At 38.3% G+C, this 27,715-nt stretch overlaps 1 protein-coding gene across 1 annotated transcript; it reads right to left on the reverse strand.

Moving 5' to 3' along the window:
- Window positions 1–7,911: 7,911 nt before the first annotated feature.
- On the reverse strand, window positions 7,912–25,348 carry LOC149262940 (uncharacterized). The gene is made up of 2 exons (XM_089386812.1): window positions 25,045–25,348; window positions 7,912–9,632 (listed from the first exon to the last, which is right to left on the reverse strand). Exon 2 carries the CDS (start codon window positions 9,562–9,564, stop codon window positions 8,716–8,718), a length of 849 nt encoding a protein of 282 aa, XP_089242938.1. The 5' UTR covers window positions 9,565–9,632; window positions 25,045–25,348; the 3' UTR covers window positions 7,912–8,715.
- Between the last annotated feature and the right edge of the window lie 2,367 nt (window positions 25,349–27,715).

Genomic DNA, 27,715 nt, shown 5'->3' on the forward strand with positions numbered 1-27,715 from the left:
GGATTTTGCCATCCAAATCATCTCTCCTGCATCCTCATTTCCTGATCTAACTAGCAACATCTTTCCTTTCTCAACATCAATCATCTGATTGAAAGTTGGTTTTGGCTTGTTGCATTTGGGTCCAACATATATTGGTTCATCTATCACATTATCAAAATCTCCATCCATAATACTTGACATTACTTGGAGTGCATTACGATCAACATCAACAATGTGCCTTGTCCTGGGCCAGAAATCCTCAGAAGATGAATCACTTCCATCTATTATTCTATGATCATTATAGATTCCATCTAATGTATCAAGAACTTTTTCCCAATACACTACTTTATTTTTCCATTCCTCCGTAACAATTGGTGAATCCTCATTCCCAATAGTGTCTTTCCACATTTTTATGTATGATGTTATCCCTTCCTTTAGTTCTTTTAAATAGACATCATTCTGTTTGGAAGCTAAGAAAGATGGCTTCCCAATGGGAATTATAGGTCGGCCTTCATCATCTATATTCCATAACTCAACTGGTTCTGACCACTCAATATCTCTAATTGATTCTTTGTACCTTAGTACTGGAACATCATTGAGTACAAGAAATTGGAAGTATTGGACATTAAGATGTCCAACTAGTGCATTTTTTCCCTCCTTGATGTATCCATTAAGGAAACTTTTGAAGTCATAGACCTTGTCAATAAGTGTAGGTGGAAACACTCGATTTTCTTCAATTGTACGATATGTATCCATCATTTCAGGTAAAGAATAAATATCTTTACTTTTTAGGTTGGAAGACATTCTTCCATAGGTTCCATCTATGTCTTCATGGGTGTGCCCCACAAGCAAGAACCCAACCTCAATAGTGATGAAGACACCAAGTGCAGTTAAAAGTGATCGAAACATGAAAAGATAGTGATTCTTATTATCACTTGCTACATTGTCCAACTGTAGCAACAAATGTGGAGGAAGGGGTTTAAAATCAACATTTTGACTTTTTGAACTTCCATGAAATATAAAATCATCCTTGTACCCTTGACATTTTGAGTAAATAGAGGTGTCAAGTAATGCATTTGTAAGTGGGTTTCTTGAAATTCCACTTTCATAAAGTAGATCACCATACATATTCATTTGTGGGTCTTCAAGGTCCCTTAAGCACTTTGCAAGAGATGTAATAGTAAATTGTGATCCCATATGGACAAATGGTAAGGAGAAATGACCAAAACCTCCTGCCTTATGCCCATGTGTAAGCATACCTGTCAATGATAAACCTAAATTTGTTCCTACAATAGATTTTGATTTGACACGTAGCCTTGGGATTGAAGTCTTTGTTTTGTCCATTTTATCATGGATAATGCTCAAATACTCCTTTGGAAACCGCTCTGACATAATTCTATGGGCATAGTAGCAATATCTTCCACACATAACAATCTTGTTATGTTTCTTCAACCTACCTCGTGCCTTTTCTTCCAACTCTTTTGTAGTTGCTGACTTCATTTGTGCTTTCAACACAATACATTCATTGCATTTACTGAAGTTGGTGTTCTTTGAAAATGCCACATCTCGAAACTTAGTATTCCAAATCTTGCTCATTGTTGACTGTGATATTGATGGGTAATTGAGCATTTGAAGATCCTCATTGATCTCTTTTAACAAAGAACTTTGTGTGTAAGTCGAAGGAAGCAATCTTAAAGGAGCAGATGTTCCATCTTCTTCAACTTGACGTGTTTGGTTTGGTGAAAAATCTGAATTGTCCATTACAATTTTGTGCAATATTTCTATGGTTGCCACTGTGTGAGCTCTTGCTTTGCATGTGTTGGTGTTACCATGAATAGCTTTGATCTGTCCATGTTGGAAATAATGTTGGTAGTTATAGAATGTGCTTTGAGGAATTTTATGTATCTTATACCATGCTTTCTTACAAATAATATTCCCATTAAATCTCATGTCCTTTACATTTCTAGCAATAGTTGGTAAGCCATGGCCATGGTCATGGCCCTTTGACATGACTGTGTTTGACATGAGTGAATTCAAGACAAATTCTCTAATACCATTTTTATTTATTTGTCTCATATCCCTTCTAGCACCTGCAATGGCCTTCCTATACACATGTTGAAGACAATCTTTTCTACAACATACATCTGCTGCCAAAACTCGAATTTCTTTCTCTTCATCTATTTTTGTTTGACATTTTGCAAATTTTTTTGTAGCCATAACTCGTTTAATCCTTTTATATGGCCTTGTTACATGCATATCAGTTGAGTTTCTATCTTTTTCATTACAAAAGAACCCATCCCAATTGTTTAAGGGATTTATGTCCTCTATAACATCCCATATCACCATTTCCTTGGGTGGCTCCTTGAACTTTTCCTTAACCCTTAATATCACACCTTTGTTGTCCACCAACTTATTTATTGGCCATCTAACCAAACAGTGTATAGACTTATCCCCAATTCTACATATCTCACAACTTCCATCTATCTCTTCTAGAAAAACACCAAAATCCATTTCACCTAGTGTTTCACCCTCAACAATGTCATCCTCGCGGACATTAACTAGCATTCCTTTGGCAATGCACATGCTTGTTCCCATGCATTCATGTGTAAGAGAAACCTTTGTACATATGAATGTAACCCTATCTTGGGGAATATTTGTGGCATGATCATGACAGTGAGGCTCCAAATCTGATTCTGGCCAAATTTCATAAGATTCTAATGCACCCCCAAGTGTATGCTCAAATCCTGTTGGATGTGGTAGAGGAGCGTTATGTTTTAACACCTTCTCGATTTTAACCAGTATGCATCCTTTCTTTACCATCTTTCCATGCACTTTATGCCCAAGCCCTGTATTGAATATGGAGCCCTCGCCCACCTTCACTCCATGTTGCAGAAGATCTACCTTGGCTCCAATAGAAAATGTGGAAGAAACATTTGCACCTATAAACAAATGTAAATAAGGTTAGTATTTACTCAAAAAAAAAAATTATTATGCTATCAATAATATATAACACATGCTTCAATATTTTGATTTACCTATGTTGTGTCTCAAATCCATGATCTTCCATGGATGTATGTCCGCTTCATTAACATCCTCATCAATCAAATGTGGTTGAGTTACATCAATTATCAAAATTGTAACATAACCAGCGTTAACCCTTTCTCCAACATAATAAGTTCCAAACTCTGCAGATTCGACCCTTCCTAGCCCAATGACTTGATCATTAATAAAGAGATCAACATAGTCCCCTTTTGCCAAAATTATATTTTCCATTGTAGCTTGTATCAATTTTGTAACAACAATTAAATCGTAGCTTGTAATTAAAAGGTTGAACCGTGTTAAGTGTGACTTTATATTTTCATAGAAACACACAACTTACGAAAAAGTAATATAGATGCAAAAATTAAAATAGCATGGTAGTAATATTGTATGTAATGAAACATTGTTTCCTCAAATGAAAGCTAACAATCAATATCATTCCTTCTACTACAAACATAAGCATATTGCTAGAAGCAACATTACATGGTCAAATAAATCTAGCACGTGCTAGATTTCCTTCTAGGACAAACAAGCACATTGTCAATAAGAATATTGCAAGGCGAAGGAAATCCACCACATGCTAAATTTCCTTCTAACGTAAATAGAAGCATATTGCTCACAAAAACATTTCAAAGTAAAAGAAATCTTACACATTCTAAAGTTTATTCTAGCACAAACACAATCACATTGCCAAAAACAACATTGCAATGTGAAAGATATCTAGCATACGCTTGATTTACTTCTAGCACAAACAAAAGCACATTGCCAACAATAATATTGTAGGGGAAACCAAATCCAACAACTTCTATCAAAAACACAATCACATTTCTAATAACAACGTCGCGAGGTAAAATAAATTTAACGCGTGCTAGCTTTACATGTAGCATAAATACAAGCATACTACCAAAAACAACATTTCATGCCAGAAGAAATCTAGTGCATGTTATATTTCCTTCTAACACAAACAAAAGCACGTCACCAAGGTGAAGGAAATCTAACACGTGTTAGATTTCCTTCTATAATAAACAACCAAATTGAAAACAACAATATTGCATAGCAAACGAAATCTAGCACAACTTCTAGCCCAAACACAAGCACAACATTTCCAATAACATTGCCAAGGTGAAGGAAATCTAACACTTGCTAGATTTCCTTTTATCATAAACAACCAAATTGACAACAACAATATTGCAAAGAAAAAGAAATCTAGCATAGTTTCTAGCCCAAACACAAGCACGCTTCCAATAAAAATATTGCAAGGTGAAAGAAATTTAACGCATGTTAGCTTTACATGTGGCACACATACAAGAAAACTACCAACAACAACATTGCATGCCAAAAGAAATGTATTGCGTGTTATTTTTCTTTTTAACACAAATCAACAAAGTGTAATGGTGATTCTCTATTGTGAAGACTCATATTAAAAGTGGTGTAATGCTAATAAGACCAATGCAGCTACTGCCAAGATACCAATGTAAAGTTTCATTGTTCAAAAGTTTAGGGCCTCCTTGGTAAAACCATGCATGTCATATTCAGTGAATATGGCATACTCTGAGGTAGATTCAGTAATAAATTTTGTGCATCAATAGAGTTTTGGCATTTTCTGGCTAAGTTAAGGCACCAACACCACAACTGTTATGAATCACCTAGTCAGGTCTCAAGAGAGAGCTTCTTTTGTCTCATCACTATATCAATCCATGAAATGGTGGAGAGCCTAACAACCTTCTCTTTTAATCACTCAAGCTAGACCAAATTGACAAGTTGTATTCGTACCTAACCAAACATTTTCCATGTTTTTGCTTCCTCATAAAAAGATAGCAATCTAGGGGTTATCCTGAAGCAAAATGTACCTTTCGACAGAATATGTTAACACCTTTTTTTAGGAGATTAACCCACTAGCCTTTGTTCTATAGTACAAATAAAATCGGTCACACTTTCACATTTTATTTTCACCCATATGTAGTAGCATTGTGCTGACCAATACGTTGGCTGCCTCCTTCCTGTCTCTCGGCACCTCCTTCCTGTGTCTATCAGCACCTCCTGTGACTTAGGTTCTCTCGGCTGACAGGCACCTTGTGGGACTGATGGGCTCTCGACTGCTTGGCAGTGACCGGTGTATGGGCTCTTCTCAGCTCTCGTCAATGGTATACGGCAATGAGGTTCAATGGGTAGTTCATCAAGGCTTTAGCCTACGAGTTGAGTGATGGTTTGTTGGCCCGGCTGCCCTTTGAGACCTTATCGTTTCTCCTCGACTTACAGGATTGGATGCCGCTCCTTCTTTCTAAACCCTAAAATTGAAGTCGATCAATAAAAACAATGTGTTGGTTCGCTTGAAGCCCCTCTTAAAAAGTAATGCAGTTCTAATAGTCAATATTGACATGGTTGGTCAATCTTTTTCTATGGAATAGATTTATGACGACAGGAAAATTATAGAAGTATCGATAGTCATAGAAAATGAATTTGCAGAGAGATTGGGAAGACCAAATCAAGTTCCCACATCCATTGGCCTATTGAAAACATCCCAACATGAGGACTCAGATACATATCTTGGAAAGGAATCTTCAAATGGAACCCGATCCAAAAAAAAATAGACAAACGTAAAAGAAATCGATCAAGAACCAGGAACAGATACAAAAACTCATTATAGGTATTGATATATATTGGGATAATGTGGTAAAGATGAAGCATAAGGTATTGGTGGGCCACTGGGAACACATTAGGATGTCTAGTGGACAAATGAAAGAATGGGTGCAGAAATGTTGGTTCTGTATTGTTGGAAATAGACCGAAGGTAAGCATGCTCCTCAATAGTTGGTTTGGATTCCACTTCATGACAGTGGAAGATGCAGATAGGATTGGCTCAATCTCATGTGTGAAAGGTAGGGGATTTTTATGCTTGTAGAATTAGACAGTCGGATTTAATCCTATTAAAGAAGATCCCCAGCGAAAATACATATGGTTTAAACTCCCTAGCCTTCCTTTGGAACTATGGACCAAGAAGGAAATCATGGAAATTGCCAACAAGATAGGAAAATTCTATTATGTCGATGAAGGGAGTGCTGGCCTTCTAGAAAAATGAGTAGCATGGTTTTTCATTGAACCAGATTCCATAAAAGGTCTCTCGGCTACCCTTGATATCTATTAGAGTACACAATCTATCATAAAACGAGTGGATTACTGGGGAATCCCTTTTAGATGTTTGGGATGCCATAATACCATACATCTAATAGCGAAATTCCTACGTATACTTGGTTGGGATGACATCAAAATGTATGGTAAGGCTATAGGCATAAATCAGAATCATATTTTTCCCAAGAAAGAACATGCCCCTTGGGAGCTGCCAAATGAAGTGTAGGTGCCTACGCTAGAATAAGTTCCTATAAACAATAGTAGTAGAAAGGATAATAGTATGTCGACTCTAGGAATTAATACTCAAGAAATAGATTCCCAAGATAGGCCATATGGACGGGGAAACTTGGCGAATAATGAGAAGAGAAGCTTAATATGACTAAGATGGAGCAATTAAGATGACAAAGTGAGCAGAAAAGAAGACTCATGCACAGAAATGAAGAACAAGATGAGTGAGAATGAAAAAGGATGAAGAAATATCAACAGATAAATAGTTGCTTAGCAAGCAAAGGTGGAAGATTTCAGATTCAAGTAGTATCTTTGGTTGTTAGTTGTAATTGGTTCCCAGTAAATGCATATATTCGTTTGCCCAGAACAACAAAAAAAAAACTGTTATTTGTTTGCATCAATTTACTAAGCAATGGTATATCATCATAAATATATGATGTTTTCCTAGAAATTTGGAGCACCTCCTCACAGATTGGTTTTGCACAGATTGGTTTTGCCAATAGTTGGCAAAACCTCCTCAAATATATCCTTTTTTCACTTTCACTAGAATTATTTGTCATGTTTCATATGTTTCAGATGTGTGAAGTAATTTAGTCCTGACATGCTGAATTCTCAGTTCACATATCCTAGATTTAAGTTTTGGATGTGGATGAATGAAATGCGTTTAAGGTTATCATCTCAATCCATATAGTGACTTGGCATCTCTTTTCAGCAGAAGAGGTCCACTGCTTCTGCATAAATGCCTTACATTCTACATTCACATTGCACTGCTTTTAGTGCACTTGATGGTTTAAGACTCAAACGTTTCTTTGATATGCTTGACTTTAAAGACGTTCGGTGGAGTTCTTATTATTCTGAGAGATTAGTTTAATGCAGGGACTTAGCTTTCTTAGGTTAGGGTTGAATTTACGAATGCTTGGTAAACATCATAACATGCTCAAGGAAATACCAATGGGCTACCTAATATCCAAGAGTTTCTAGTATTAAGAGGACTTATAGACAATATACTAGTATTAACGTTTATGTTGGTCCCATACTTTCTTGTTCTCAATCTTATATGCAAAATGAACTCCTTAAGAAAATCATTTCTGTCTGAGAGAATGCAGATTCTGTAATTTTCTAGTCAACCTGATTCCTATTGCTTCGGTTTCCAACTATTAATGAAGATGGTTTCGTCCAAAACATTCCTGGCACCTCAATGTTCCTTTAACAATTGAATGAGCAGCTATTCAATTAAACAGCAAGGCTCTCAAGCAGCATTCCCCTTCGAAACAACACTTGCCCTAGCTCATGTTTGCCAACCATCAAAACTACTCTTGAATGCATTGTAGTCCAGCACTCTTCCTTAAGACTCAGATACAAAGAAATATACTCTCCAGCATTAACACAAAACAGACTCACTTTACTTCTTCCTCTACATTACCCAAGCATTGACATAAAATGTAATTATATTCAACAACAGCAACAAATTAAATGTCCCTGAGGAAAGGAACAGTGTACATATTCAAACAAAAACCAGCACTCCAATGCCATTAATAAAGAGATAAACAGCCAGTGGGTTCACTTGTAATTAATTCCCAACATCCATTAGAGCAGTCTCATAATATTTTAATAGTTTTTCCTCCACACACAAGATAGCACTACAGAAGGTTTGTGCTTTACCCAAATGACAACACTGTCAGGTGCACTGAAGACATTGTAGGCTTGCTTATGCAATGGAAACATATCATATTTAATGACTCAAGCAAGCTCAGGAGGCAATCAAGAATTAAATTCTAAATCTTAAAAAAATGAACTTCTCAGAATCATGTTTCTTTTGGCTTCCATTCTGTCAAAATTTCAGACTCCAGTCACTATCTCTCTGGGTTTAGTATGGTTACAGGAGTGCAAAACCAATCTGTGACAGTTCCAACTATTGGCCTTCTAGGTTGGAGTTCCAACTGTTATTGTCTGCTAGAATTTTATAATTAATATTACAGAGGCAGAGTCAAGGTGCTTATGCACCAAAGTGCCAAAGTGTACTCTGCTTATGTAGAATAACAGTCAATAAATAGGAACTCATCTACAGTCATACAAGAGATCGCAATGTTCAGAGAGCCAAAAGATTTCTAAGCACCTTCCAAGCAAAAGCTTAGCACACTTATACATCTAATGGGCATTACCATCCATGGATCATTGCTTCAACCAAACTACAGTAGTCAAACTTTCAACCCATTAGGTATGGCAGTCATAAAAACACCAAGTAATGGCATGGCTTACCAAAGAACAATTGCACTGCCATGACAGGAGAATCATTTGGCATGTGTTCAGACACATCCAGAGTTAATAGAAAGACAGTTTCCTATTCAGATTCTGGTTCTTCTGAACCCTCCTCAGTGTCGTCATCATCATGATTTTTATCATCTTCTTCCCCTTCAATATCTTCTTCAGTGTCAAGGGCATTATCGTTATTTCTTCTAAGTCCATGAAGCTGCCTGAAATCAGGGGCAACAATATCAAGCATCTCATTCAAAGCTTGGTGCTCATAGCTTTGCCGAGAAGCTAACTTGGGAGGTGGAGAATTTTGACTTCCTGCCACTGCATCTTCAGGCACTGTGTGTTGACACTTCAAGCTACTTAATAGTAGATCTTGCCTGGACCTAATATTCTCACCTGCTACTGCAATCTGACTAGCATCAAAATCTTGATTAATTCCTTCATCACTGATCCTTCCTTTCCCTGGCTGTCTGTCATCACTCCGAAGAGATTCATTGTCGCCATGAACTGAACCAGCTGTACTGAATGCCCAACTACCAGCAACCTCTGATGCTAATAGATCAATTGTTACTATCGAATGCTTATCTCTCTTGTTTCTAGCATCTATCTCATCTCTATGCTGCTGACTGACAGGAGATTGACTCTGCCTCTCCCCATTTAACAAGTTTCCAATAGGATGGGATGTTCTCACCGATTGCTGGCCACTGTTATATGTATCAGGTAATCTTTTTGGTTCAGCACCAGTCCTGGTGTTTAATGTTTCCCCTTGATTTTCACCAGCTAAGTCTGTCCTCACCCATTCCATTGGAGCTTGTTCTTCATCTTCAAGTTGCATTGTTTCTCCTCCCAAACCCCCTTCACCATCTCTTACTTCATCATCCTCCTGAACCGTTTCTCTTAGATTCTTGTTTGATTTGGCAGGCTCATTCCCCATAGGATATGTACAAAACTCGATCCTTCTACATCCACTTGTGCTTTCAAGCAACTGAGCTGCATCTGCTTCTGCACCAAGGAATTTTAGTTTCCGATCATAATGCAATCTTTTTGGAATGGAATGGTGAACAAGAAGCCAAGGAATTACCATTCAAGTTCAATCAAGTATGGCTACAAGATAAATATTTAGTGGACCTGATTAAGATATCTTGGATGAGGCCTTTAGGGATAATGAAAAATAAAATGATGTATCAGGTCACTCAAAAACTGCACAGGCTAAAGTCAAAGGTTAAGACATGCATCATCAAGTGCAAGAAGACACTCTCTCGGGAGTTTTCTATTATAGATAAAGAGATTTCAGAATTGATGGACCCTACAAGGCCTAATTTCCTATCTGAACAAAGCAAAAATACAATATTGGAGCTCTCTAAATTATCAGGCAGAGGAATGGAGACAAAAAATAAAAATGACGCGGGTTTCTAGGGGAGATAATAATACTAAGTACTTTCATAAGATAGCTTCCAAAAGAAAAAATTCCGACACAATCTGGTATATTAGAAATATGGACAATATAATACTAACTACTCAGAAAGACATCCTACAGGAAGTTGTAAGCCATTTTAGTAATCATTGGATTGGCTGGGAATCACATTCTTCCTCCCCCAATCATCCAGTTTCTTCACAGGCATGAGCTGTTCACTCTTGCTGATATTGGCTGCCAACAATCTGTCATTTCCTCCTCTTCCAGTTGGCCACATGCTGAAAATTTGGCTCTTCTGATGGAGCTCAATGTCAAATGGGAAAATTACAGATCTCATCTCTATCACGCAGATATTGCTCTGTCTAAGAGGGCAGATAGGCATTCTTGGGGCGGTCTTTCTCATGGAGGAGAAATCTCTACCAAAGAAACATACAAGTACATATACAACATGCAAAGGTAGGGGAAGAAAATCAACCATATGAAAAGTATGGTGAAGATCACGCTTTCCTTGCTGATAATTTAAATCCTGAAAACACTTTTGAGGTCACAGAAATACAGTTCATTAAACTAATCCTATTTTCACAGACACTGAAAGTAAGGGAGCTGTAGACTTTCATGGTAATACACCTGGCACCTCAGCATTTCATTGTGAGTTTGAGTAGGAATAACGTAACCCCCATGTTGCACTTTGATGTAGACCATGACTTTGTCCTTTCTTTCTTTTGCTTAAATATTTGGTTTTTCCTTTCTTTCCAAAGCATTGACATGACAAAACTACGGGAAATAATCCACTCTCTATTTTGAACTGGACTATTGAATATGCTGGATCTATGAGGGAGTACAAGTATAAAAAACTGTTGAAGTTACAGTACAAGGATCCAAAAGGCAGTCAACTATGCATCCAAATATGTTCAATGGAAGGACATACATTCAATATATGCTCCATAGAATATTCATAATTCCAACATAAAGTACAAAGTCAGGGGCCCTAAAATCCATTTTTCCTGATTTGATCCCATGTGAGGATCTTACGTCATCCAACTAGCCAAAGGAATTGAGGACCATGGGAAAACACCATTCATCTAGATTTTCTTCCAAATGGGATCCTAGTGGATGTCTTGATGACCAACTATAAGAGAGTAGGATTCCTTGAGAGTAAACATCCCTTTGGTTTGAGAACCTCACCAGAGTTTGTCTTCATCCTGAGCATTGGATATTTTTCATTTTTGAAGCTCATGAGCTAAAATAGGCCAGGGAGAGAAAGATGGATGTGATTGCCAATCTTCAACTGTTTTCCATTCCTTCCATAGCCTAGGGGATTGAATCAGTTTCTAAAATTCTTCTACAGTAAGACCCTGATGCTTTGAAGTAAATGTTATTAAATCTCTAGGATTAACAATCCCTCAATTGTGGCATCTATTGCCAAGAATCTTTTGAGAATAATGTAGTCACTAGTGTGACCATTCCAGGTCTCTCAAAAAACATGACTTTGAATTAAGGTCTAGTTGGCCTGTGGCAAATTTCATATGGAAGATCTTAGAGGATGCTTGGTTGCTTGCAACTTTTTCAATTGAGAAGAGTGGCCATATTTCATATCCCATATTTGTTTCTAGAGTTCATCTCTAACCGAAGTCAATCCCAACATAATTTCTCTTCCAATGCTTTGTTTAGGATCCCCAAGTCTCTAAAGCCCCACTCAATTTAGGATACAAAGCTTCTCTCAGGATTTATATCAAAATTTCTGAAATATGGGCAACAACTACCATTAATAACTTACCTTTTGCAGTGACCACTATCTTTATATCCCTCCAGACATGAATTCAAGATAGTTTTTGAACCCAAATTTTGACAAAATCAGATCAATAGATAAGTATAACTATGCACCCAATCACAGGAGAAGAAACTATTTAAAAAACTAAAGCAACTACAACTGATACTGGAGTTTAAAAATTCTTTGACATCAATTATCAGACCATCATATGACTGGAGGTGTGTCCTTTGTGATGCCTAAGGTCTATTGTTAGACATACATTACTGGTTCTTGGTCCAATCATGTTGGTATTCAAGACCATAACCTTGATTTTCCTGCGATCCAAATAGGAGCGTGCTTAGAGAATGTGCAACCCCAACAAGAAATCACAGAGTTTCATTCATTGTGGACACTTGTAATATTATGGCAAGACATATAAGATCAACAAATTACAGATCTCATCTCTATCACGCAGATATTGCTCTGTCTAAGAGGGCAGATAGGCATTCTTGGGGCGGTCTTTCTCATGGAGGAGAAATCTCTACCAAAGAAACATACAAGTACATATACAACATGCAAAGGTAGGGGAAGAAAATCAACCATATGAAAAGTATGGTGAAGATCACGCTTTCCTTGCTGATAATTTAAATCCTGAAAACACTTTTGAGGTCACAGAAATACAGTTCATTAAACTAATCCTATTTTCACAGACACTGAAAGTAAGGGAGCTGTAGAATTTCATGGTAATGCACTTGGCACCTCAGCATTTCATTGTGAGTTTGAGTAGGAGTAATGTAACCCCCATGTTGCACTTTGATGTAGACCATGACTTTGTCCTTTCTTTCTTTTGCTTAAATATTTGGTTTTTAACTTTTTCCTTTCTTTCCAAAGCATTGACATGACAAAACTACGGGAAATAATCCACTCTCTATTTTGAACTGGACTATTGAATATGCTGGATCTATGAGGGAGTACAAGTATAAAAAACTGTTGAGGTTACAGCACAAGGATCCAAAAGGCAGTCAACTATGCATCCAAATATGTTCAATGGAAGGACATACATTCAATATATGCTCCATAGAATATTCATAATTCCAACATAAAGTACAAAGTCAGGGGCCCTAAAATCCATTTTTCCTGATTTGATCCCATGTGAGGATCTTACGTCATCCAACTAGCCAAAGAAATTGAGGACCATGGGAAAACACCATTCATCTAGATTTTCTTCCAAATTGGATCCTAGTGGATGTCTTGATGACCAACTATAAGAGAGTAGGATTCCTTGAGAGTAAATATCCCTTTGGTTTGAGAACCTCACCAGAGTTTGTCTTCATCCTGAGCATTGGATATTTTTCATTTTTGAAGCTCATGAGCTAAAATAGGCCAGGGAGAGAAAGATGGATGTGATTGCCAATCTTCAACTGTTTTCCATTCCTTCCATAGCCTAGGGGATTGAATCAGTTTCTAAAATTCTTCTACAGTAAGACCCTGATGCTTTGAAGTAAATGTTATTAAATCTCTAGGATTAACAATCCCTCAATTGTGGCATCTATTGCCAAGAATCTTTTGAGAATAATGTAGTCACTAGTGTGACCATTCCAGGTCTCTCAAAAAACATGACTTTGAATTAAGGTCTAGTTGGCCTGTGGCAAATTTCATATGGAAGATCTTAGAGGATGCTTGGTTGCTTGCAACTTTTTCAATTGAGAAGAGTGGCCATATTTCATATCCCATATTTGTTTCTAGAGTTCATCTCTAACCCGAAGTCAATCCCAACATAATTTCTCTCCCAATGCTTTGTTTAGGATCCCCAAGTCTCTCAATCCTAAAGCCCCACTCAATTTAGGATACAAAGCTTCTCTCAGGATTTATATCAAAATTTCTGAAATATGGGCAACAACTACCATTAATAACTTACCTTTTGCAGTGACCACTATCTTTATATCCCTCCAGACATGAATTCAAGATAGTTTTTGAACCCAAATTTTGACAAAATCAGATCAATAGATAAGTATAACTATGCACCCAATCACAGGAGAAGAAACTATTTAAAAAACTAAAGCAACTACAACTGATACTGGAGTTTAAAAATTCTTTGACATCAATTATCAGACCATCATATGACTGGAGGTGTGTCCTTTGTGATGCCTAAGGTCTATTGTTAGACATACATTACTGGTTCTTGGTCCAATCATGTTGGTATTCAAGACCATAACCTTGATTTTCATGCGATCCAAATACGAGCATGCTTAGAGAATGTGCAACCCCAACAAGAAATCACAGAGTTTCATTCATTGTGGACACTTGTAATATTATGGCAAGACATATAAGATCAACAAATTACAGATCTCATCTCTATCACGCAGATATTGCTCTGTCTAAGAGGGCAGATAGGCATTCTTGGGGCAGTCTTTCTCATGGAGGAGAAATCTCTACCAAAGAAACATACAAGTACATATACAACATGCAAAGGTAGGGGAAGAAAATCAACCATATGAAAAGTATGATGAAGATCACGCTTTCCTTGCTGATAATTTAAATCCTGAAAACACTATTGAGGTCACAGAAATACAGTTCATTAAACTAATCCTATTTTCACAGACACTGAAAGTAAGGGAGCTGTAGACTTTCATGGTAATACACTTGGCACCTCAGCATTTCATTGTGAGTTTGAGTAGGAATAACGTAACCCCCATGTTGCACTTTGATGTAGACCATGACTTTATCCTTTCTTTCTTTTGCTTAAATATTTGGTTTTTCCTTTCTTTCCAAAGCATTGACATGACAAAACTACGGGAAATAATCCACTCTCTATTTTGAACTGGACTATTGAATATGCTGGATCTATGAGGGAGTACAAGTATAAAAAACTGTTGAAGTTACAGTACAAGGATCCAAAAGGCAGTCAACTATGCATCCAAATATGTTCAATGGAAGGACATACATTCAATATATGCTCCATAGAATATTCATAATTCCAACATAAAGTACAAAGTCAGGGGCCCTAAAATCCATTTTTCCTGATTTGATCCCATGTGAGGATCTTACGTCATTCAACTAGCCAAAGGAATTGAGGACCATGAGAAAACACCATTTATCTAGATTTTCTTCCAAATGGGATCCTAGTGGATGTCTTGATGACCAACTATAAGAGAGTAGGATTCCTTGAGAGTAAACATCCCTTTGGTTTGAGAACCTCACCAGAGTTTGTCTTCATCCTGAGCATTGGATTATTTTCATTTTTGAAGCTCATGAGCTAAAATAGGCCAGGGAGAGAAAGATGGATGTGATTGCCAATCTTCAACTGTTTTCCATTCCTTCCATAGCCTAGGGGATTGAATCAGTTTCTAAAATTCTTCTACAGTAAGACCCTGATGCTTTGAAGTAAATGTTATTAAATCTCTAGGATTAACAATCCCTCAATTGTGGCATCTATTGCCAAGAATCTTTTGAGAATAATGTAGTCACTAGTGTGACCATTCCAGGTCTCTCAAAAAACATGACTTTGAATTAAGGTCTAGTTGGCCTATGGCAAATTTCATATGGAAGATCTTAGAGGATGCTTGGTTGCTTGCAACTTTTTCAATTGAGAAGAGTGGCCATATTTCATATCCCATATTTGTTTCTAGAGTTCATCTCTAACCCGAAGTCAATCCCAACATAATTTCTCTCCCAATCCTAAAGCCCCACTCAATTTAGGATACAAAGCTTCTCTCAGGATTTATATCAAAATTTCTGAAATATGGGCAACAACTACCATTAATAACTTACCTTTGGCAGTGACCACTATCTTTATATCCCTCCAGACATGAATTCAAGATAGTTTTTGAACCCAATTTTTGACAAAATCAGATCAATAGATAAGTATAACTATGCACCCAATCACAGGAGAAGAAACTATTTAAGAAACTAAAGCAACTACAACTGATACTGGAGTTTAAAAATTCTTTGACATCAATTATCAGACCATCATATGACTGGAAGTGTGTCCTTTGTGATGCCTAAGGTCTATTGTTAGACATACATTACTGGTTCTTGGTCCAATCATGTTGGTATTCAAGACCATAACCTTGATTTTCCTGCGATCCAAATAGGAGCATGCTTAGAGAATGTGCAACCCCAACAAGAAATCACAGAGTTTCATTCATTGTGGACACTTGTAATATTATGGCAAGATATATAAGATCAACAAATCAAAAAATCCACACACAAACAATAATTTGTTTGGGAGGCAAATCAACTATGAATTTTGTTAGCAAAGAAATTCTACACCTACAGTACATGAACAGTTTCAAGCAACCAAATAACAACCCATTTACGCTGGCAAATACCAAATAAATACCCAATCTAAGGTAATACCAAGTGTTTCATCTCTCATATGTGAGACAAGACACATCGACTCTAAAAACATGACAATAAGGATTTCAATTATTTTAGAATTTAGAAACTAGAACATCTACATGATACAAATTCAATCATACAACTAGTACTTACTAGTACTACATCAATGATGATCAAATGGCAAACACAAGAAGTTAGAACCACAAACTGTGGTCTTCTCATTAAGTCATAAAAATCAGAATGTAGAAAACATACAACATAGATATTGATTCAATGCTACTACAGATTGGAATGCCAATGGAAAATACAAAATAGCATGGACACTATAACCATAGATGGAAGATTCTCATAGCCGATGACTATCAGTAGTCCTCCTCGATGCCATAATCATTAGAATTTGTGTATTACCATTGTTGTCTCACCCATCATCCTCCTTCTCTATACTTAATCCAATATATGCATTTGCTAGTGTGGAGAATGAACGCTCAAGAGGATAACCATCATCAAAAGTGACCAATTATAGCACTAGTCTAGAGGGAGTGCCCTAGGCTCTACACTGCACTAATGAAGAAGCCCTAGATGCGGGAGGAAAGGGAGATCTAGCACGGTGAAGGAAGCCCTAATGTTGCCCTATGGAGAAGCCCTAAATGCTGCCCTATGAAGAAGTAGTAATATGCAGCCATGGAAATGAAGGCAGAAACCCTGGCCGCAAGTCTAAGGAGAAGAGATGCCCTAAACCTAGTCTCTACGCTGCCTAATGGAGATGGCACCTCAACATCGTCCTAGAAGAAGTGCTCTACACATGGAATGCCCTTGCTATCATGAAAGGAAAAGCCCTTATCCTATATGCAGTCATAAAAGGAAAATCCCTTATCCCATACGCAGTCATGAGTGAAATAGCAATCAGTGAAGGCAGTTGGGAAAGGACAAAAGGATCCATGGATTCCTCATCCCTCTTCAAATTTGCCAAGGGTAAAGTCGAAGCAGAGCATATCATCAAAATGGCGCAGCGGAAGCTTTTGATGGCCTACCTACATATCACTTCAATGGGAAGTCCGGATCTCAGGGTGAAAGGAAAGGCAGATTACAATAAGTTCGGCCATTATGCGAAGGAATGTACAAATGGCAAGGACACATCTATTGATGAAGATAACAATCATTCCAAGGACATCTTCAATGATCGAAGGAATGACAGATAATGAAGGTCATCAAGGAAACGACTGACTCTTCAAAGAAAGCAAGGAACCCCAGGTATGAAGAATCAAATGTTGTTTCTGATAAGATAAAGAAGCGTTATCTTGTATTGGCCCTCTCCTTCAGATTCTGTGGGAAGCTAGCTTATTGATTATAGTGCTTCAAGGCACTTCATCGAATAGAAGGGTGCTCTCTTGAATTTGGTAAGAAACAATCGTGGGATTATATTTGGAGTCGATGCCACCTTTCCCGAAAAGGGTGTAGGAAATGTTACCCCTCAATTGAATGAGGGTAACTCAATTCATTTACAGAATCTCTTTTATGTACCTGATCGCAAGAAGAACCTGGTGTCCATTTCGGCAACGGAAGTCAAAGGTTTCAGGGTGGCATTCATCGATGGGAAGGTACGTGTTTGAAAATAGAATTTTCAAAGATGCTTTTACTCATGGGTTCAGCATTGGCAATTTGTACCAAGTTGCAGGATGGTCCATCGGGGACCATGTTAGTTGACACATCTCATCTATAGCACCAAAGGTCTACTTATTGTGGGGCCTTACTCGATGTGAGTCAGATGGTGACTGGGATGCCTGAATACAAAAGGAGCATGAAGGTACATGTCTGAGATGTACCGAAGGAAAATCTTACAAAGGGACCATTCCCCTCATGTAGCAGGCTATGTCAGAAGGTTCGTTGAATTTGAAGGTTCAGGTTTGAAATTCGGCGAACCTCAAAAAAAAAATTGAAATTCGTTCAAGTTCACCGAACCTGAAATTTGAAACCAAAAGGCGAACCTAATCAAATTTGAACCTCATCCGAACACGAACCTGAACGCGAATTTGATCGATTTTTTTTTAGGTTCGACTTAGGGTTTGCCACTTTTTTTTTACAGTTTTATTTGCCTGTTTACGTGAAAAACCATGGGCCGCATACTGCTTTTCTACAACGATTCCCGCCAATTTTTTCTTTATAAACAATGGCGCTCTAAGGATTTGGCACAAGCTGTGCCAGTCGGTCGAGTGAATAGAGTATTGAGTTAGTGTTTGTATTGGCATAGCAGGAGTGCATTTGTATTGGCATATTGTTGTGCATTTTATTGCGCTGTGCAGTGTGAGCCTTGAGGAGATCGATGTAGTCCTGCAGCGGCATGCAGACACCTTGCAAGTTCAGTCACTGCTAGTCGTTGATTACGCGGCTGCTTGAGCCCGTGCCCACTACCATGTGAGCCTATAAGCTATAGCCGTAGGCTGTGCAGTGTGAATCGTGATTTGTTGCACCTTCGTTCGAGCTTCAACGTTGACTGTAGTGTGCACGACTAGAACACGTTACACATAACACAGGTATCGTCGACCCTCTAGTCCATCATATAATAACTTATAGTTATAGAATCTGAGCTAACGACTCAAAACTTTGGACATATATTAATATTCTACATTGCAATCATCTAAAAAAAGGAAAAAATTCACGGTTGGTGTTGGGAGTTCATCTCAGTCAAAGATCGGTAAATCAAGTGGGACAGCTACATTAAATTCTCTTTGAAAGCCCATGTAGAAACAAGAAGTTGATGATGTTGTAGCTGATATGTTTTTTGAATATGCAATTCCATTTAATGTGGCAAGAAGCCCTTACTTAATCAATGCGTGTAAGATGATGGCAAGTTTTGGTAAAGGATATGTCCCTCCTAGTTCTGAGACTATAAGGACCACTCTTTTGAAGAGGTCAAAAGAAAGGGTTACAAACAATTTGCAGAAGATCAAAGACTCTTGGAAGGAAACAGGGTGCACACTTTTATCAGATGGTTGGTCAGATATGAATCATAGACCTCTTATTAATGTGTTGGTTTATTGCCCTAAAGGGGTACTTTTTTTTAAAGTAGTTGATGCATCAGGGAATAAGAAGACCTCTGAATTTATTTTCAAGATTTTAGAGGAAGCTATTCTTGAGGTTGGAGAAGAAAATGTGGTCTAGTGCTTCAAATTGTGTCGGAGCAGGAAAAATGATCATGGATAAATACAGAAAAATATATTGGACACCTTGTGTTGCTCATTGTCTTGACTTATTGTTACATGACTTGGCAAAGTTTCCATGGATTAATGAGACAGTTCGAAGGGGGAAAAAATTTCTCACTTCATATTTAACCATCAACTCACATTGAGCTTGTACAAGAATAATGCATCTAGAGAGTTGCTCGGGCCTTGTGACACCAGGTTTGCCACATATTATATTACTATCAAAAGGCTAGTTGAAGAAAAAGGGAGTATAAGAGGTGTTTTTTACAACACAAAAGGCTACTAAAAGGCTACTAAAAGAAACAAAAACAAACACACCATATGACACCGTTATTTTTGGACCAATGTACCCGGAAAAACCCAATGCGGGAAAACCAGTGCAGCTATCTGAGGGTTTTTTTTACTAAGCAATATAAGAGTACAATCTGGGTGTCAAAACTGGCCTACCCAACAGAGAATTTTCTTAGCAGTAATACCTCACAGTTTCTCACAGATCTCCTGGCTGAAACCTCAGATAATCATTCCGGCAGCTCCTCAGCACAAAATTGCACTGAAACCCCAGCGTCTGCCCAATCTGCACTGCGTCAGCCTCTCCTTGCCCAGCGTTGGCCCTGCGTCAGCCTATCTAGGCTTGTGTCAGCCCCAGGAGGCCCTGCATTAGCTCTCTAGGCCTCTGCGTCAAATACACTGGCCTCTCTGGGCCTCTGCGTCAAATACGCTGCCCTCTATGGCTTGAAGCAAATCACTGCGGGTTTGATATGAGAGGATTGATAATTGTCAGATGAAGCTGAGATTCACTAAGAGTGAAGCCAATTCAAACCATTGTTTGAAGATTGCGGATGATAGACCTCTCATACTGACACCTTCTAAGAACGACCTATTTCTGATAGGTGCAAACCCTCTCACTTGCAAAAGTAAGAGAGAGTTGGATTCTGAATGTGGAATGGTAAACTGCAAGATCATGACTACCTCGAGGATATTAACTTTCAGAAGTTATATTGTGATGTCGGACCAGATTTGGGAAATGCCTCTAAGTTTCATAAACTCATTTGCAATGATGTTCTTTGTGAACTTTCGTCCGTATATATGTTTTATAGTTAGCATGGTGAGCTCATATTTGGTTGAGCCTCACTAGATTGGTGCCAAGAATCTTTTGAGATATCTTCGGAGCACAATCTCTCATGGATTGAGATTCACTGCCTGAAATATGAAGCTGCATGATTATTCGAATGTTGACTGGGCAGGCAATGGGGAGGATCACCAAAGAACTTCTCAGTGCTAGTTCTCCTTGGATTTTGCTTCGATATCATGGATGAGCAAGAAGCAGAAGTCGATTGCTTTAAGCACAACCGAGACCGAATACATAGCTACGAGTATGATCTTGTGACATTGCCTGGTTGTGGAAGCTCTTCAGTGTGTTGTTTGTACACATGATGAATACCACTGTGATCCTCTATGACAACTAGGGGGGATTCGATTGTTGAGAAATCCTGTATTCGATGATTGCTCCAGTAGATAGACATCAGATACTAACTTATATAGAATATGGTAAGTCGATGAGCGAGGAGGCTCCATCGCATTGAGACTGATGTACAGGTTGCAAACATTTTGTCAAAGCCCAGGGGAAAGGTCAAATCTGTGACTTTCCCGAACAACCTGGAGTCGTTGAGAGACCTTCGTATATATTACTATCAAAAGGCTAGTTGAAGAAAAAGGGAGTATAAGAGGTGTTTTTTACAACACAAAAGGCTACTAAAAGAAACAGAAACAAACACACCATATGACACCGTTATTTTTGGACCAATGTCCCCGGAAAAACCCAATGCGGGAAAACCGGTGCAGCTATCTGAGGGATTTTTTTACTAAGCAATATAAGAGTACAATCTGGGTGTCAAAACTGGCCTACCCAACAGAGAATTTCCTTAGCAGTAATACCTCACAGTTTCTCACAGATCTCCTAGCTGAAACCTCAGATAATCATTCTGGCAACTCCTTAGCACAAAATTGCACTAAAACCCCAGCGTCTGCCCAATCTGGATTGCGTCAGCCTCTCCTTGCCCAGCGTTGGCCCTGCGTCAGCCTATCTAGGCCTGTGTCAACCCCAGGAGGCCCTGCGTTAGCTCTCTAGGCCTCTGCGTCAAATACGCTGGCCTCTCTGGGCCTCTGCATCAAATACGCTGCCCTCTATGGCTTGAAGCAAATCACCCCGGGTTTGATATGAGAGGATTGATAATTGTCAGATGAAGCTGAGATTCACTAAGAGTGAAGCCAATCCAAACCATTGTTTGAAGATTGTGGATGATAGACCTCTCATACCGACACCTTCAAAGAACGACCTATTTCTGATAGGTGCAGACCCTCTCACTTGCAAAAGTAAGAGAGAGTTGGATTCCGGATGTGGAATGGTAAACTGCAAGACCGTGACTACCTCGAGGATCTTAACTTTCAGAAGTTATATTGTGATGATGCTAGACCAGATTTGGGAAATGCCTCTAAGTTTCATAAACTCATTTGCATTGATGTTCTTGGTGAACTTTTGTCCTTATATATGTTTTATAGTTAGCATGGTGAGCTCATATTTGGTTGAGCCTCACTAGATTGGTGCCAAGAACCTTTTGAGATATCTTCGGAGCACAATCTCTCATGGATTGAGATTCACTGCCTGAAATATGAAGCTGCATGATTATTCGAATGTTGACTGGGCAGGCTATGGGGAGGATCACTAGAGAACTTCTCAGTGCTAGTTCTCTTTGGATTCTGCTTCGATATCATGGATGAGCAAGAAGCAGAAGTCGATTGCTATAAGCACCGCCGAGACCGAATACATAGCTACGAGTATGATCTTGTGTGACGTTGCCTGGTTGTGGAAGCTCTTCAGTGCGTTGTTTGTACAAATGATGAATAACACTGTGATCCTCTGTGACAACCAGGGGGGATTCGATTGTTGAGAAATCCTGTATTCGATGATTGCTCCAGTAGATAGACATCAAATACTAACTTATATAGAATATGGTAAGTCGATGAGTGAGGAGGCTCCATCGCATTGAGACTGATGTACAGGTTGCAAACATTTTGTCAAAGCCCAGGGGAAAGGTCAAATTTGTGACTTTCCCGAACAACCTAGAGTCGTTGAGAGACCTTCGTATAAGGGTCCTGCATGTTGCATGCATTGAGCTCTGGGAGATCTAAGGGGTTTGGGGTACTTACTGGAGCAATACACGACCATAGGGCAACTCACCCTCCCCTAATGGTGCACTGTGTACAAGATGAATAGCTTAGCCTTCCCTTGTAATACCCCAAGGTGACTTTGGGATAAGATGATTCATTCTCCTGTGAGCCAGGATGATTAGTTCTCCTGTAGGATAGATGATCAATTCCCCTATCGAGGCATCCTACCCATGCAATCTGAGACTCATTGGAAGTACCTCTCATCTGATTAATGAGCAGGGAAATGGGGTTAGGGACCATAGTAGTATTATCGATGACAACAAGATGTATGGTGCAACAGTGGTGCAACAGTATGGACAACAAGATGTATGATGCAGCAATGGTGCAGCAGAATGGACAACAAAATGTATGCTGCAACAATGGTGCAGCAGTATGGATAGCAAGAAGTTTGTTGCAGCAGTGGGACAACAATGCTACATGGTGCTGCAATGATACAACAATGGGACAACAAAGGCAACTTGGTGCAGTATGGTGCAGCATATGTTACAAAAATGAGACAACAATGGTCAATGGCATATAGTGCACAACGGGACAGCAATGGTACAATGGTACAACATGGGACAACTAGTATTTAGTGTGGCAAATTCATGGTGTTGTTATGGTATGGCAAAGCACAATGAGACAACCATGACATAGTGCAGTAGTGGCACAACGGGACAGCCATGACATAGTGCAGCAGTGGCACAATAGGACAGTCTTGTCAAGAGGTGTAGGATTCATCTAAAGAGCCCTTTAGGACAGCCTTGGAGGAGCTCTAGTTGCTGTACAACATGCCCTAGCCGCAAGCCTTATATGCTATCCTAAAGGGATTAAATCACAGTGAAGAGAGGCTCCTTCGATGTCCCAAAAGAAGGCTCTTCATCACAGCAAGGAGGCTTCCATGCGCTGTCAAAGGAAGCTCCAAAAGAGCCCTAGCTGCAGCCTTCTATTCACATCTAAGAGGCAGTCAAAGGGAGCCTAAATGAACCCCTAATCCACAATAAGAAATAGACTAAATACACAGTCCTAAAGGATGTGTTTTAGGTGTTGTTCAAGTAAGGAGACCTAGCGCGTCTTAGCGGTAGTCTTAAAGCCCAACCGCATTGAAGGGATAAGTCTCTACAACTGTCTTATGAGGAGGACCTATACGCTGTCAAAAGAGGTTCTAACTTTGAGTTTTCTTCCAAGTCTAGGTACTTGTCTATGATTTATGGCACATATGCAAGCCTTGAAAGTGTGAGAATGTGCAAGAATAAACTCCTGGGATAAATACCCATTTGATTATAAGGACTTCTCTTACATTGATGTGAAAGTGTCAGCAAGGAAATTTGCAGATATCTTAACACAGAAACAAGCAATCACATTCCATTAAAATGCACTTAACTTTACATATGCCCAAAAGCAGAGGAAATAACTAAGCTGGAATCCGATCCAAGAAAATGCCCCATATTATCATCCTATGCTTAGTAACGCTTACAAGGAAATGGGTTGGGTATGTGTTTAAAGTCTGTACAATCAAAAAGAAAGAATCTAAAGGTAGCCCCAACAATCTGAACAGGCAACAGGATATCAGTTTACCAAGTTAATCTAATAATGTAGCACATATGGACTCATCTTGATATTGCTGCCTTGAGTTTACTAGCTATTTCACTTGTCAAAGCGAAGGATATTCCCTTCGATTATGTTTATACAATGGGCCAGTATCTTGAGCACTGAGGAATCAGATGAACACAGCTGATTTTATCTCTCTAGAGGTAGCACTGGTGTATTCTAGCTGTGTAAATGTCATTTAATGAGGTTGCAACTTTTTACATATTACAAAAAAACGTGAATAAATGGCAAGATTATAAACAACCACACAAACGGCAACTGTTTTCCATTGAGAAGAATCTATATACCCCTCAATGTCCTGCAAGGCAAGGACATGGATTGAAAAGAATATATATACTCTTCTCAAAATATTCCTAGTTCTCCAAGTTGCAACCGAGGCTCAAGAACTCAACGGTTGCAAAGCATTGAAACCCATCTTCTTGTACTCTGGTTTTCGTCATATGATTAAGACAATAAAAAAACTACACAAACATATGCATCCTATTGATAAAATCGGTATACCCCTATCAAGGTCTTGCAATGCAAGATCGGCTAGATTCAACCAGTTTTGGGTTTTGGTGTAGATATCCGTATACTGCTCAGCCACAACCAGTATTTTCTCCTTCATCGCTGTCTTAGCAAGTGCAGAAGTGCCAAGAACAAAATTTTTATGATTTTTTTGAAGTCCAATAGTCCCGGGTGTTTTAATATAATTTTAACCCTGAGATGACAGGTTATGACGAAATCTGCAATGACTGGGAATCCGGTAGGGTATACGACGGGATGTGATGATTCTCGCTGGAATGGGAGGAAGATGCTATGGTCCCTGTCTCTAATTTTGCCTGCAGTTTCTACACCCTATCTTCAAGGAGCTATTTTTTAAGAAAACAAAGAGAAAGCTAAAACACATACCTGTTTTGGGCAAAAACTATGGAAGATCGGCCTCACAGAAAAAATAGTAGTAAATGCAGAGCTGGTAAACCTGTCTTGGCTATTGCTCCTCAAAGCACACTGATCTGTCTGCTCAAAAGTTTTCCAAATCGTTGAATACCAGATATTATAGAGCCCACCTTGCCAAATATCATATAATAATATAACGCAGCTGGTTCAGAAAATAAGCTTTCCACTGGGTGTGAACCCTGACAGCCACACCTTAATCAATCTTTGGAAGAGAATGTTCAGGCGGTGGGACTTCGAGACAAGGAGAAACGAACAGCCGATTGGCGCCAAGCCCAAATTTTCCCACAAAATTTTAAATTTTCTCACAGAAATGTTTGAAAATTCTCTTTCATAATATTTTTTTAAAGGTTCATTTGCCAACAGTTCTATTAATTGAATTTTCCCATAAAATTGTTTGAAAAGTCTTCATCATAATAATTTTTTAAATGTTGATTTGCCAGCAGTTCTATTAATTTGTCCATTTATTTTATTAATACAAACCATATAATATTAACTAACCTGTGCATCCTATAAATTATATAAACATACATTTGCATTTTATAAACCATTCATTTTAGAGGCACCGGGAAGTGGTTTTGTATAATGTGCATAGTTTATATTATTGCTAAACCTTAAAAACCATTCATAGGCCTTAAGATGATAATGGTGTTTCTTTTTAGATGATGTCCAAGGCCCCAAAAAAATTCATCTTTGTTGGGCAAATCCTCACATTAACACCCATACAACATTTATATACCTATGGTTTATAATGCTGGCAAATAGTGCTCCTCATCATCTAATTGTGCAAAAAGCCCCAACTAACCTAGTCTAGGTTAGATGTCCTCGATATTAACATATTATCCTACATTATCTATTAGCTCATGGAGATAGAGGGTTCAAGGACTCTCACTTGATGGTTGGGGACTATAGTCCATCAAGAGGTCAAATGTCAGGCTAACTGTATTAAGGACACCTCAAGGTCAACCAACACGAATGCAATGTATTAGTTGTTCGTTATCGACCTATCAAAATGTCACAATATTGAGTAGTAGACATCAGTAAGTAGGACACTAGTCACCAACAAGAAACCTTGATAACGATAGAGTAATGATGTGATGAGTGGATGTGGACCCGGGGATATCGCATGTCAATTGTGTGGCAGTTGATTTGACATGCTAACGTCTCATTATGATGTGGCACCAATGTGGGTCTAGATGACATGGCATACCAATGTGGCAAGTGATATGGCATGTATTGTTGATGATACTCTTCTGCTCTGTAAAACTTCTTCGCTGGCAGGATCTCTCTCACGATCTCTTTATGCAGTGGCCTTTGGTGCCTTTCCATTGATTCCCGTGCAGCTCTTTCTTGATCAGCTGAATAGTAATATATGCCAGATCTGTACTGAGTGCCTTTATCATTGCCTTGCAAATATATGCACACAGTGCTGACAATTCATGTATCTGATGCAATTTCTATACATCAACCAGATACAAGTGTCTTTATAGTTTTTGCCTTCTATGGTTATGAAATAGGAAAACCACATCAGGATCCAATCATATTTTCTATAACCCACCCTGCACCCTTATAGCAGGATCCAATTATATTTTCTATACCCCGCTCTGCACCCGTATAGCAAGTATGTTAACAAGCCATTGAAATGAAACGTATATGGTAGATACATTGCCAAATACCTGGATTTGGTTTTCTGGTTAAGGAATCATATGAATGTGTGAAAGGCTTTGAATTTCAGCTTTCAAAGAAGGCAATGCTTCAAGCTGGCAAGTCTATTAGCATAGATATAAGTTAATTCCAAATTTATGAATATTAATTTTTAAAATACTAATAATAACATGTTTGATCATGTAGTTTTAAAAAAAATTAGAATTCTTAAGGATTTTATATAGCTTTTAAAAAGATTTGGAAATTTTTAATGTAAAATATTTTTATCCTAGTCAAATCATTTTAGAAAATACAAAATTAATTTAAGACTGAAATTTACACCTTAAAATTTCCTAAATTATGTGTTTACATTCGTTGTTATTAAGCTGAATGGGGATCCTAACAAACATTTGAAAATAATATAATGAACCACAGTGATATATGAGACTGAAGACACCCTCAATGCCTGCACTCAGAATTCATTAGGAGTTTAGATTTGAAGTGCAATTATAGAATATTAATGGGACTCCACTCCCAATTGCATCGCTTCCAACCAGAGAAACGAGGCCAGGTATACTGAAAACCGGTCTTTGCTTAAAGCACTAGATATATATATCACAGCCTGGAGCCTACAAATCTTTTGAAGCACAGGAAATAGAATTCAAATACATTAAGACGCCCAAATCTGATTTAGTCCGATATTTGAAAAACAGAGAATTCTAATGGCTTCCATTTGTTTTTTAACTAACTGATGCTTCTGAGGAAAGTTGATTTGTCATAAAAGTATGTACATGATTTTAACCAGTAATGAAAATTAAATTTTAGATCAATCTACTAATCTACAATATGCAATACGATATAAAATAGATTTGGGAATTCTATTAGCTAAGTTGCTTTTTTAGAACATGAGAAATGAGAAAACGGTTAGCGTGCATCTTCTGTCCATTCCAACTAGAGTAAGAAACCATAACGGTGGAGACTC

This window comes from Pinus tabuliformis, chromosome 6, assembly GCF_031772625.1.
Source record: "Pinus tabuliformis cultivar Carrire ecotype Pingquan chromosome 6, CPIR1, whole genome shotgun sequence".
NCBI lineage: Eukaryota > Viridiplantae > Streptophyta > Pinopsida > Pinales > Pinaceae > Pinus > Pinus tabuliformis.